The sequence below is a fragment of the Quercus robur genome, chromosome 9 (assembly GCF_932294415.1).
Source record: "Quercus robur chromosome 9, dhQueRobu3.1, whole genome shotgun sequence".
Lineage (NCBI taxonomy): Eukaryota > Viridiplantae > Streptophyta > Magnoliopsida > Fagales > Fagaceae > Quercus > Quercus robur.
In genome coordinates, this window is record NC_065542.1 from 49,569,558 (window position 1) to 49,583,776 (window position 14,219).

Consider the following 14,219-nt stretch of genomic DNA (forward strand, 5'->3'; position numbering starts at 1 on the left):
TGGATAAAAAAGACATGGACCGTATGAAGCTTTGGTATAAAATAGGTAATATCACACAAGTCTTTGGTACCCTATAAAAACCTCAAGCTCTGGATTTTGCTTTCTGAATGTTTCAGCCTCTTCCCCAAATCCTCTTACTTTCATTTCCGTTTCATCTCCATTTTCCTTTTCTATATTTTTGGTGTGTGTGTATGTCATTCTTTGAAGTAAAATGACATGGAGTGAAGAAATCAAGGACAGCCTCTTGACTGGATCTTGATTGTTTTTACAATCCAGTTGATTCAATACGAACTTGCGATATTCATCTTGCCAGTATCACTCACCTTAACTTGACCATCATTCTGGTTTTTCAGGACCTTCTTATATTGTTACTTCTTTTTACCTTTTTAATTTTTTTTCCAATCACTTGGGGGCACTACTCTTACTGTTAAGGATATGTTTAAAATTTTTGAGAAAATATATGTTTTAGACTTTTAACAGTTCTCCTTTTGGTGCAGTTGTTTTATACCTTTAGTTTGTGTGACCACATAAATATCATTTGGGTAATGATTTGTATCATTAGCAAATGCACTTTGTACCAGAACTGTCTTTTTAACAATGTTCTGGGGCAATTCCCTTGTTTGTGATATTAATGAAATTCTGGTATATATTCTATACTTGAATTTCCCAGCCTATCGACCAATGGACTATTATTCACTAACCGTGTTGGGACCAGGGTTGGGTACATAATACTATCCAATATATCATCAGTAGACATAGTGCCATCACGATTGTTTAATGCTTTTGTCAAAATTCTGGTGCTTTTGAAGTATGGTAGCAAGGTTATGATATTTTTTCAGCATAAAACATGATGATCTATGGGATTAGTATAATGTGTTATGGAATATACTCTTCCCACTATTGGAGAAATTATACAGTTATTATAGTGGATTATGTCACTTGATTATCATTCCATTAAGACTCTCACCTTTTATAAAATAAAAAAATAAAAATAAAATAAAAAATTAACAGACTTGCTAAACTGAGTCAGCAGAAATTACTGGGCTTCTCAACCCCAAAAAACAGAAAGAAAGAAAGAAACAACTGGGCTTTTTGTCCTTTTATTTTTTGATACCAACAAAGCAAATGGTTAGACATTTCCATTCTCTTTCTACAGAAGTCTTCATTATATGGTAAATTCCCCAATTCTTAAAGTTTACACCTAGTCAACTTTTTTATAAAAAAAAAAAATATATATTTATTTATTTATTATTATTATTTTTTAATGCGTGGCGTCACTGCCTTTTTGAAGAGCTTATTGGCCGATAGACTCAACAACTCTCAGAGGGCAAGATTGACTATGTGGTCATGTATCTAATGAAATTCCAAATCAAGGAGCTATATGATACCGGTCTTGCGTCTTGGTTTTGTCTTCTGGGCATTTCTTTAACACATAATACCTTCTCGCAAGATGCATTAGCATTAGAAAGTAACAAAAATGGGATGTGAAAAAAAAATAAAGAATTTCTTCTCACTCTCTCGAAGGAGAGTTTTTCTTTTTGTTGATCGCGTGTTTCTTATTTTGAAACAAAAATAAGGAAGTGAAAAAGGCAAGCTTCTTGGTTGGATATGGATTTTACCAAATCGGCTAGCAGCGGAGACTATTGAAGACTTTTGTGAGCAGAGTTTGACGTGTGCTGCCGTAATCTATAAAGGGTATGTGTCCATGTCCAATTGTTAAACCTCTTTGATCTATATTTGAATTTGGATTTAGGGTACCACCTAGTGTTCTATAAATTTCTCTTTTTCTAAACAATTGGGTGTTATTCTTATATGTTCATGTGATAGAGATGGAAATTCAACATTTTTGCCATGATGAGCATCCGTTGGTCTTCAATGAATACAAGAGAGGACCACGTTGTTGGGCGTGCAATGAACCAATATTGGGTCCTAGCTATAGTTGTATAAAATGCGAAGGATACTACCATCATAAATCATGTGCCGAACTACCCCATGAGTTGCAATACCCCTTGCACCCAAAACACCCTCTTATGCTCTTTAACAAAATGAATTTTTTTAAGGATAAAAAATATAAATGGGAAGTTTGCAAACAATATCGTGGGCAATACACTTATGGTTGTTCTCATTACAACTTTAACCTTCACAACAAATGTGCTTCTTTACTGCTCACCATAGAATCTGAAGTCCATGAGCACCCATTAAATCGCATTTGGAGGTCGATGAAGTTCACTTGTGATCTTTGTGGCAAAGAAGCTAATGTGCCCTATCTTTGTGTCCTCTGCAATTTTTGTATTCATAAAAGTTGCACTTCTTACCCATGTAGTGTGAAAGCTATACGTCACGACCGCCTCCTCCACCTCACTTATTCTTCTCTTGAAATCCATCAATCTATTTCCCAATTTTGTCAACTTTGTGTTCAAAAAATAGACACAGACTATGGGTTTTACTATTGCTTGAGTTGTGATTTTTTTGCCCATCTTGATTGTGCTATGGAAGAGGAAAATAGGGAGGACATAAATTTGATGAAACTTAACGATGGAGAGTCTAGTGAGTCGAAAAATGAAGATTCAGAGCTCGATGAATCTAATGACTCAGCAACTTACATAGTCAAAAAAATCATTGTAGGTGAGGACGGAATTGAAATTGCCAAAGAAATCAAACACTTCAGTCATGAGCATGACATAAAGCTTATTGATGAGGTTGAGAATAACAAACAATGTGACGAGTGTTTACGAGCCATTCTCCCTCCATTTTACAATTGCGCCAAGTGTAGTTTCTTTTTTCTTAAATCTTGTATTGAATTACCTCGAAAAAAGTGACACCTTCTTCATCGGCACTTACTTAATCTCTTCCCAAAGGCACATTGTAGGTCTATATTGTTTTGGTGTGATGCCTGTGGCCAGCTTTGCAATGGCTTCACCTATAGGTGTAAGAAATGCAATTTTGATCTCGATGTTCAATGTAGTTTGATCTTGGATATTCTTACTCTCCATCACAAGATATAGTTAGAAGTGCAGTAGTTGTAACTTTGAAAGGTCCTAAGGATTCCGTTGTATCACTTGTGAATTTGCACTAGACTTTAAATGCGCTACACTACCACTTACTGTAAGGTATAAACAACATGAGCATCCCTTCATTCTTAGTTATATTGCTGAAGATGATTTTGGTAAATATTATTGTGATATATGTGAAGAAGAAAGAGACCCAAAACAATGATTCTACTACTGTGCATATTGTAGTTATCCTGCTCCTCCGAAATGTATTCTTAGGAAATATCCAAATTTTAAATTAGGAGTTTCTTACACATTTGATTGTCACCCATACTCCCTTACTATCATTCAGAAAAATAAAGACCACCATGCATGTCACAGATGTGACGGTCCCTACGATGAAGAGTTTTTCTACCAATGTGTATCATTTAATTTCAACGTGCACACATATTGTTTATAAAAAAGACAAATATAGTTTTAATTTTTATTTTATACTAGACTTAGTACACGTAATTTCCAGTGTGAGAAATTCGTCAAATGACAATGCAATAGTTATTTTCAATGCTCTTCCTTGGCATCATGATTCAAATAGGACACAAATACATTATACCAACTCATGGTTGTCTGGTTGTACCCTACCTTGTCCTAATCTCTTAGAAACAATAAGCATCTAGATAATATGAATATTCAGTTTTTAATGTTTTATGGTACAATATTTAGAACGGGAAGTTGGCCCTCAATGTGGAACATTGATTCAGGGATGATGAACAATAGTGGAACTATATCTTGTTATTTGTAGCCTTGTAGGACTATATCTCTCTCTTTTCTGTTTCTATGCAATTTAGACTGTATTCATTTTTCTTGAGCTCATATTAAATTGTCCACCTCTTTTTTTTGCATTAGATTAGCAAGTGCCCTTCCTCTTATCATAGATGGTGAGGTTCTTTTATTTTCTTTTCTCAACATAGATTTTATACATCATCACAGTAAATATATTAGCCTGGTATCTTAATTTGAAGACACACTATGTATGGTAAATATTGAGGTTAGAAACGTTGTAAATTTGTGGGTGAAATAATTGTTATTTTCATTGATTTATTGGAAATAAAAAAAATAGAATACCAATGAAAAAAAAAAAGAAAAAAAGAAAAAAAAGAAAAAAGAAGAAGAAGTACCCAACTAAAGTTGTGTCTTTCACTCTTTCTTGTTATAACCTGGTGGGCCTTTAGTATCATACGAAGCAGAGCCCTCCCACTCATTTGGGCTAGGACAAATACAAACCAGCCCATGCCCAAATGACAAAAAGACCACTCATTACTCCTCTCCCCTTGCAAAACCCTAATCTTCGGTTCACTTAACCCTATCTATATAAATACCTCTAACTCTCAGATGGAGAAACACACGCAGCAACTACATATGTTAGTATCACAATCTATGTTTCTTAGCCAAAAAAAATAAAAAGCATGTACTACAATCTATGTTTTTTTCATTTCGTTGTGTGTGTGTGTGAGTGTGTGTTTCTTGTTTTGAAGCAAAAATAAGGAAGTGAAATACGCAAGGTACAGCTTCTTGGTTGGATCTAATACCACGATCCAATCAATTTCTTTTTACAGACCTTGCAATATTCAACTTAGCTAGTATCACTCGCCTGAACTTGATCCTCTATTTGATTGTTCAGACCCTTTTATTACTGGCACATTTTCTCTTTATAGAGATTTTCATTTTTGTGAACAAACTTGATTTTGTGAGATGTATTTGTAATGTGTTAGCAAACGCACTCTGTCCCTAAACCGTGTTTTTACGAATGTTTTGAGGCAATTTCTTCGTTTGCAATAGTGTGAATGAGATTCTAGTATATATATTTTTATGTGCTAGAATTTCCCAACTTACTTAACCAATGGTCTATTTCACACTGACCTTATTGGCATATTAGTTGGATACATAAATACAATACTGTCACAAAAAATGTGCATTGAATCGATCTTTTGACTTGTGTTTGAAAAACTAATAAATTTGGTATTTGTGTTCTTAACAATTTTGATGATAAGAAGATGAAATGCATTGAATTGATTTAGAAATAGGATGAAATGGATTGCTATTGATCTTATCATTTGTAGGTAAATAATTCGTTAGTTTTCATAAAACTAACTTATTAAACTATTTTTGGATCGAGTAATAAGCCATTAAACATACGGAAATAACCAGAAATTCATGAAAAATTTCTTGAGGTAAATTCGGACCAAGGAAAATAGATGAAAAAAAAGGAAATACTTAGAATAAGCTCTTGATTTCCTGAAATGCATCTGGAAATGCACTTTATTGAAATGCCGATGCCGATGAGCGTGAAAGATTTTGTGGACAAGTTTAATAAATGGGAATGTTTTTTTTTTTTTTTTTAATTTTTTTATGCAATTATATGCCTTAGTGGAATCTGCAACTAGTGGAAACAGACCAGAAACATGAGGTTGGTTTTTTTTTTTTTTTTTTTCTCTTAAGGATTGATGTAGATGTTTCCCAAAGCCAAGGGAAACAAATTGGTTGAGGATTACATAAGTAAATGGGGCCAATGTAGAAATTGCTATCTTCCTTCTGTTCTCTGTTCATGCATTCATGCTTCGGAGACAGACCATAAAGAAGAGGACACGAAAATCTTTCTGTTCATTACTTTACTTGGACAACCACTAACCAAAAAGTAATTCATAATTTCATATTTTTCCCAAAAATAAAACCAAAAAAAGAAGAAAAGTAATTCTCATTTCTCAGGCCTCTCTCTCTCTCTCTCTCTGTGTGTGTTTCTTTTCTCAATAAAATTGTCTGAACATTACTGTCCTCTCCCACACCAAATTGGCTTGCAGTGAATGCAAAACATGCTATGCCAAGATTCAACAGCATTTTAGGATATTACATATTTACATATTTATCAACATCTTTTATGTTATTAGTTTTACTTAATTGTTATTATTGTTGTTACCCTTAATTATATGTAAGGGTGTCAAATAGGTGGGTTTAGGTGGGTTTGGGGTGGACATAATTGGACTGGGTATATAAAACTCATTTATCCATTAAAACCCATTTAACTAATTTGCTTCTAACCCATACCCAACCCAACCTAATTATTATCATATTATGGGTAAACTCCGACCCACCCAATTACCTAATTATCAAAATTACCAAAATGCCCCTAAAGTGAAAAACTCAAATCTCACTGCTCCACCCAGCCTAATGACCTTCTCTGGTTCAAAAAGTGAGTTCGGAAAATTTCATCAAATCTCCAAAAAAAAAAAAAAAAAAAAAAAAAAAAATTCACAGTAATCCCAAACTCTTATTTTCATCAAATCTCAAACTCCAATTTTCTCAGCAACCAAACACTCCCCAAAAAATAGAAATGGAAAGTATATTGCCAGACTCAACCTCCCACCAAAAAATCTCTACACTCCTCTCCCCATTCTACACTAAAACCCTTCTCACGATAATCTACACGCCGGTGTGTGTCAGAGATCTCGGTGATCTGCTCCTCGTCTCTGGGGATCAGCTCGTGCATGTTGATCCACGCGTCGGTGTGCTGCCGAATCGACTTGATGATGCTCCCAGACTTCCCGATCACCCCTCTAGCCTTCAAGTCGTGGCACAGAATCCGAAATGACGTTGTTGCGGTCAGCGACGGGTCTGGCTGGGGCTTCGCGCTCGACCCGACCCGACCCGCCTCTGTGGCGGTGGTGAGGCGGGCCTGGTGGAGCTAGAGCCGCCGCGTAGTAGTGGTTGTACTGGTTTTTTTGCCTTGCTTTGTCCCTTTGTTCTCTGTTTGTTTCTTGGGAAAATGGGATTTTTTTTCAAACTTGGAAACCCTAGAAAATGGAAGAAGAGAAGAGAGGCTGAAAGAGGGATAGGGCTGAGTTTTTTATTTTTATTTTGGATGGGAAGGGATGGGTTGAATTTGGGTTAATTGTTTTTGGGTTAAATGGGGTTCAATGGGTTTTTAGTTAAAACCCAATAATTATTGGGTCTAATTGGGTTGATACCCATTTAACCCAAATAATAATTGGATGGGTTTGTGTTTAATTAGAGTGGGTGGGTTTGGGCGGGTAAATGGATTTGGGCTTATTTTGCCACCCCTAATTATATGAAAGTGAAATTATTCCCTTATCATAGATGGTGAGGTTCAATTCTTCTATCTTTTGTTAACATAAATTTTATACATCAGCATAGTAAAAATATTGGCCTGATATCTTAATTTGAAGGCACACTATGTACTTTGTAAATGTTGATGTTAAGAGCATGGTTATTTGGGAGCAATAATTGTTGATAACTTGGCTGGTTGAGTTTCTCTTGGTGATCTTTAAAAGTTAAAACCTTGCTGTGCATAGAGACTTCTTTAAATCTTGTCTGATAAGTTAAGGGCTTAGTTTAGAAAATACTTGTAGAATCTTCTTGCGTTGAACTATGTCAGTGTTACATTGCACTTAGCTTCTCCAACACAAGATATAAACCAAACTGCACTAGTTGTGACTTTGAAAGCTTCCAAGTATTTCGTTGTATCACTTGTGAATTTTACTACACTTTGAATGTGCTACATTACCACATCCTACAAGGTAGAAACAACACGAGCACCCCATCACTCTTAGTTATGTTGTTAAATATGATTCTAACAAATATTATTGAGATATTTGTGAAGAACAAGACCCAATGCATTAGTTCTACTACTATGCAAATTGTAATTATTGGTGCCTAAACATTTGACTGTCACCCATGCCCAGTCTATTTAAATACCTCTAATCTAACTTTGAGATAGAGGAACACACATGCAGCAACTATGTTAGTACCACGATTTATGTTAAGTACCATTACCACCATTAGTGGCGGAGACAAGAATTTAGGTTAGGGGGCAAGATTAAAAGACAAGATTGGAAGTAAAAAATTAATTTTAAAAAATTAATCAATATTAATAACAAAATAAGTAAACAACTATATGTTAATGTAATTGTCATACAGAATCTAACATAAAATGTAAACTTTAATTGTCATACATTATATTTAAATATGTGACTTAAAAACCCAACTTGAATGCTTTTAAAAACTACACAAAAACTCTGAGGTCTAAAGAAAGAGACTGGTTTGAAAAGAAATTTTTTTCTTTTTGATGGGAGGCTGTGCTTTGTTTGCTTTATATATATATTTTTAGAGTTTTTATTTATTTATTTATTTTTAATCATTACCAAGTGGGACCCACGATTTTATTGAATAACGTGAATTCATTGAATAGTAGACTTCTACAGGCGGCTTGGTATAGAGCATAAAAAAATTCTACAAGCGGCTTTGTCCTATCGAGTTTACTAAGTGAGACCCATTGATTTTATATATAGAATTGTACTTCTACTAAAGTTGGAAAGGTAATGTGAATTGACATAATTGGGATTTTTTTTTTTTGTCTTTTGTGTAGGGGGGCAAATATGGTATTTCGGGTCATTATTAGTTAAAAACATTTGAAAGTTCAGGGGGGGCAGGTCCTCCGCCCACCATCAACGTTACTTTCATTATGTCGTTTTTTTCTTTTTCTGGTTTGCTTGTGCTGCTTGTTGCAAATACCAGTAAGTGAACAAAGCAAGGTACAACTTCTTGATTGGATCTAGATTTACTAATACCGCGATCCAATCAGTTTTTAACAAAACTTGCAATTCCCAACTTACTCGACCAATGGTCTATTTTACACTGACCTTATGGGCACATTAGTTAATTTAGTTGGATACATATATACAATACTGTCACAAAAAAAAAAAAAAAAATTGCGTGCGGTACTATCAAATTGGTCCGAGATTATATTTGAATGATTTGCAAACCAGATAAAATAGGGTGAGTGATGCAAAACATAATTAGAGGGAGAACAATTTGTGTTTGAAAAACTAAAAAATTGGGCATTTTTTTTTCTTTTCTTTCTTTTGGGTGTGTGTATGTCATTCTTTGAAGTAAAATAACATGAAGTGAAGAAATCTGGATCTTTTCCCCTTTTAGTGCTGTTATTTGGAATATTAATGGAATTCTGGTGTATATTCTATACTTGAATTTCTCAGTATGTTAAGTGCCATCATAATTGTTTAATGCTTTTGTCAAATTTCTGGTGCTCTTGAAGTACTAGGTTGGTATCAAGGTTATAATATTATTTCAGTAAAGTATATGATGAGCTATGGGATTAGAATAATATGCTGAATATGATCAATATATAAGGTATAGCTCAAATAGCACCTCATAAGAGCAAGGTGGTGAGGGGGTGAAGTCAAAAGTTAAGACCCATTGAACTTAAAATGACACAATGATTTTAAAACCCAGAAAATCCATGTGTTAACTTACCTATATTTATTTCCCATAAAATAAATAAATAAATAAATATATATGTTGCCTATGGAAATACCCATTTTTGTCTCTAGACGATTATCAAAGGGTCCACTTTTGAACATGTGGGCAAGAAAAATGACTTTTATAAATATCTTTGTTGCCTATGGAAATACCCATTTTTGTCTCCTTGACGATTATCGAAGGGTCAGCTTTTGAACATGTGGCCAAGAAAATTGACTCTAGATATTTTGGTAAGATATTTCCAAATTTGTTAAATATGGTCTTAAGCTACATTTGCATAGAGAATTAACCATAAGCAAATATGAAAGCAAGCTTAGTTGGACTCTTTTCTTGAGATTCAGATCCTCTAGATTTCTTAGGGTACTTTACGAATAAATTTCTTTAAATCCTAACCACTCCTTAATGATTTAATGATCTAGATTCTGTCACGTCAGCATTCCACTAATAATATTCTTAAAATAATAAAATAACGTTGTAAACAAAACAATTAAGAATATTGTTAGTGGAATGCTGACATGGCAAAATCTAGATCATTATATCATTAAAGAATGGTTAGAATATAAGGAAATCTATTTGGTAGATTACCCTAGAAAGTTTAGAGGATTTGAATCCCTTTTCTTGGTATCAACTTGAATTCTTTGTGTAAAAATGAAACCTGAATTTTAATCTGGACCTCAACTTTTTGTTTTATTTGTTAATGATTTAATATGAAAATGTTGCAACAAGTAAAACATAGGTATAATACTTTTGATTCCAAGGGAAACCCTGCATAGAAGCCAGGATGTTCGTAGGAACAATTTAAAATAAGTAGAAAAAATAAAAATATATAATATACTTGCAAAAAAAGAAAATTATATACATAATTATACATATTTTGTCTACCTAAATAAAATATTGAACATCTTGACTAGAGAATCTCAAGAATTGGGTTCAACAAAAATTAGAGTAATGCTAGGAATAAAACAAAATGACACAACAATTTTACAAAATTCTTAATTTAGCATATCCACTCACTTACGGGTCCATCACAATCATTAATTTTTTAAAAATAATTTAATTAATTTAAATTTTTTGGTATACTAATTTAGGAATGTTGTAAAATTGTTGTGTCATTTGGTTGTATCCTAACATTAATCACAAAAAATAATTTCAGCCTACGAAACATAACCCTTCAACAAAAAATTAAAAGCCCAAATATCAACAATAAAAATTGGCACAATTTTATGTGCTGTTCGAGCTTTCTCTCCAAATATCTCCAAACATAACCCAAACAAGCAACAAGATTAAGCCAAAGTCTAAAGGAGACTAGTATTCCCCCCCCCCCCCCCCCCAAAAAAAAAAAAAAGACTAGAAGATTTATGGTCTCTAAATAGGCAAAGAAAAATCCAAAATTGTGAGGAGTATAGATAGGCCTCAAAGTGGATAATATTTACATAGTTGGGGTGAGGTCATTACAATATATATATATATATATATATATATATATAGAGAGAGAGAGAGAGAGAGAGAGAGAGAGATGAGTTCAAGTTACATCTGGTGTAACTTGATGAGAGTTACACTATTTTTTACTATAGATTTCTAATCGATCTAATGGTTAAAAAAATAGCATTAAATGCTAATTGATTTACACATTATTTACTTAATTAATAGCAGTTTTTTTTCCTCTCTCCTTACTCATTATTTAAAACCTTTTTCATATATATATATATTGGCCGAATGACTTTACAAATGTATTTACAATACTCTTTTACCCTACATCTTCTTCTACTAGACTACCACTACTACTCTCTCTTTCCTTATACCTGTCTGCCGTACCTTTCTTTGTTTTCCTTTTTTTTTTTTTCTAAAGTCTTTTTTTTTTTTTTTTATAGGATTCTTTCTAAGTCTTTGTTCCTCCTCTCTATTCTCTTGCGCCACTTTCAGATTGGATCTATTATCTCCCCTAGCCTACTTTTTTTTAAAAAATTTTTATTTTTATTTATTTTAATTTTTATCTCTATGTAGTTTCATTTGGAGCTTCTTTTTTATTTTTTATGCTAAGAAATATTTGACGCCCATAACTCTTGAAACCAAAAGAAGAAAAAAATGGAAGAGAAAATTTGAAGATAGCCTTTGAATCCAAAAATTATTAGAAAATTAATTGTAGTTGTGTTGTTGATGACTTGATGAAATTGTTACCCCCCAAAAGGATCTCTATCAAAAGGAAATTCATCATCATTGAACTGATTTTAAATTGATGATATGACAGTAATTTTCTGATGCTTATAATTGCTGCTCCTGGTGTTAATATTTTTGCTTGAACATTTTATGAAAATGGACGAGAAAAGTGATAGAGGAAAAATGAATTATAGTGAAATAAAGAGAGAGAAAAAGAGAGACAAGAAGTAATTAACAAGGAGAGAGTTATTAAGGATGTTGTTAATTAGGTAAGTATTTAATGAGATATGAAAAAATTGTGCTTTCTTTTTGACCGTTAGATCTTTTGGAAATTTATGGCTTAAAAAATGTGTAACTCTATAAGAGTTACATCAGGTGTAATTTGAACTTATCTCATATATATATATATATATATATATATATATATATAGAGTTGGGTTTAAGTTACACCTGGTGTAATTCTAAACAATGTTACATCACCCAATAACTTGTTATAGAATTCATATTTTGAGAATCCCATCGTTGAATTACATGTTCTATATGTTTTTAACATGCATGCCAATTTTCATACTAATTGAATGTAATTTATCATTTGATCTATATATAAACTTATTTTTTATGCATTATTTTAAACTATAAAAACTTGAATTTAAACAATTGATTGATGACATAGCCATTGATCTTTTATCATCTTTAAATTTTGCAAGCACGGAAAATATACGAAAATAATGTAATCTAATAGTGGATTTGTCAAAATTTGCATCTAATTAATCAATATTGAGTGGTGTAATATTGCTTAAAATTACATCAGTGTAATTTGAACCCAACCCATATAAATAGAGTTGGGTTCAAGTTACACCTAGTGTAATTCTAAGTAATGTTATATCACCTAATAACTTGTTATAGAATTCTTACACTCTTAGCTAACTCATATACCCTTAGCTACTAAGAAAATTAACTTTTCTTGCATGACATTTGATCTCCTAAGTCCTACCTGCTCCTCCAATTTTCATTTATTATTTATTACTAGTCGCCAACCCGTGCTATGCACGGGAACCTACCTATTTATGTGGTAAACTAAATTGATTTTATAAAATTTTAAATTGATTAAGAAACTATATTATTGCATGAATTGCTCTTGTATAACTTCAATTTGTGTTACAATTTGATAAAGAAGTCATTGTTTGAACGTGCAATGACTTACGAAAAATATTAAAGAATAGTTCATGACTATAAACTTATAACTATTGAAAAGAATCAAAAGATTAAGAGCTTAAAAATTATAAAAATATATGTGTGTGTGACTACACAACAGAGAAATATAAGAGAAAAATTTGTTACACTCAAAATAATAATTCATGGTTATAATTATTGAAATTTTCCAGATAGTTTTGGATATTACAAAAATATAACTCAAAAAGTCAGATGTTAAAACTTCCAAAAGGCCAAAAAATATTAAGGAATCATAAGATTTACATCCTATAAATTATTGAAACAAAACTATATATATATATATATATATATGATTTTATAATAGAGAAATATAAAAGAAAAATTGATTACCTTCAAAAGAATAATACATGGTATAGTTGTTGAAATCTGCTAAACATGTTCAAATATTGCAAAAACTAACACAAAATATATGACTATTCAAAAGAGAAAAATAAGAAGAAGAAAAAAGTATATGAACCTATAAAGTAATTAGTTTTAAATTTTAATGGGTCTAAACTTTAAACAATGAAAAAAAATCACATGTTAGGTTGTGTTCCTAGCAACCTTGAAAGTAAAAGTAAAGGGAAAAAAAAAAACCATGAAATACCATCAGCCAATAAGTTTTAATGGGTTTAAACTACAAACAATGAACAAAAATAATCATAAACAATCACAGGTGCAGGGTTTGGTTACCAAGATCAGATGGTTGTAAAACACAACATTTCAACATTAATTTAGGGTTATGCAGAAGGCAACATAAATGACAGAAAATTGTTTTTACATTGTCTGCTATGCCAACCATCTAAATATATTAATTCCAAAAAAAATTAAATAAAATAATTCCTAGAATTATATGAGATAATTAAGAAGAACATCAAGCCCTTGCGTGGATGTTATTTGTGGACGGCTGTCCATCACTGCAATTCATAGATTTTGTTGTTAATAAGACAATCGAGTTCAAAACTAAAAGCAATTAGGTGGCCTTTGTACTACAGGATTTGTTCTCGTTGAAGAATCAACTTGCTTCCTGCTATGGCTTCAATTTGATATGTGTGTTTTCTTTGTGAAAATTTGAGTGAGTATGAAGGGTTTCGACCTTGGTAGAAGTTTATATTTGTGAAAATTTTTGTTATAGAATTTTAGTTGAAATAGAATTTTCAAGCTTTTGAAACATATATCTAATAGAATTTTATTTATACTAAACTATTGTAATACTTGATAAGATATAAAACCAAAAATAAAAAGAATCTAAAATAAAAAGAAAAAGAAAAAGAAAATAGTGATGACGTGGAAAATTGTGGGAGCTCCAAAGGCTATTTTCAAGCTTTTGAAACATATATCTAATAGAATTTTATTTAAACTAAACTATTGTAATACTTGATAAGATATAAAACCAAAAATAAAAAGAATCCAAAATAAAAAGAAAAAGAAAAAGAAAATAGTGATGACGTGGAAAATTGAACCAAAAATAAAAAGAATCTAAAATAAAAAGAAAAAGAAAATAGTGATGAC

The 14,219-nt window shown here is 32.0% G+C and overlaps 1 protein-coding gene across 1 annotated transcript; it reads left to right on the forward strand.

Annotated features, from left to right (window-relative positions):
- The first annotated feature begins 1,429 nt into the window (after positions 1-1,429).
- On the forward strand, positions 1,430-3,113 carry LOC126700390 (uncharacterized). Its single transcript, XM_050398517.1, has 2 exons — positions 1,430-1,695; positions 1,828-3,113. The coding sequence occupies exon 2, from the start codon at positions 1,830-1,832 to the stop codon at positions 2,817-2,819; it is 990 nt and encodes a 329-aa protein (XP_050254474.1). The 5' UTR covers positions 1,430-1,695; positions 1,828-1,829; the 3' UTR covers positions 2,820-3,113.
- Positions 3,114-14,219: the final 11,106 nt, after the last annotated feature.

Bases quoted from the DNA above. Each gene is read 5' to 3' on its own strand.
- LOC126700390 (XM_050398517.1), top strand. From the start codon at position 1,830: ATGGAAATTCAACATTTTTGCCATGATGAGCATCCGTTGGTCTTCAAT.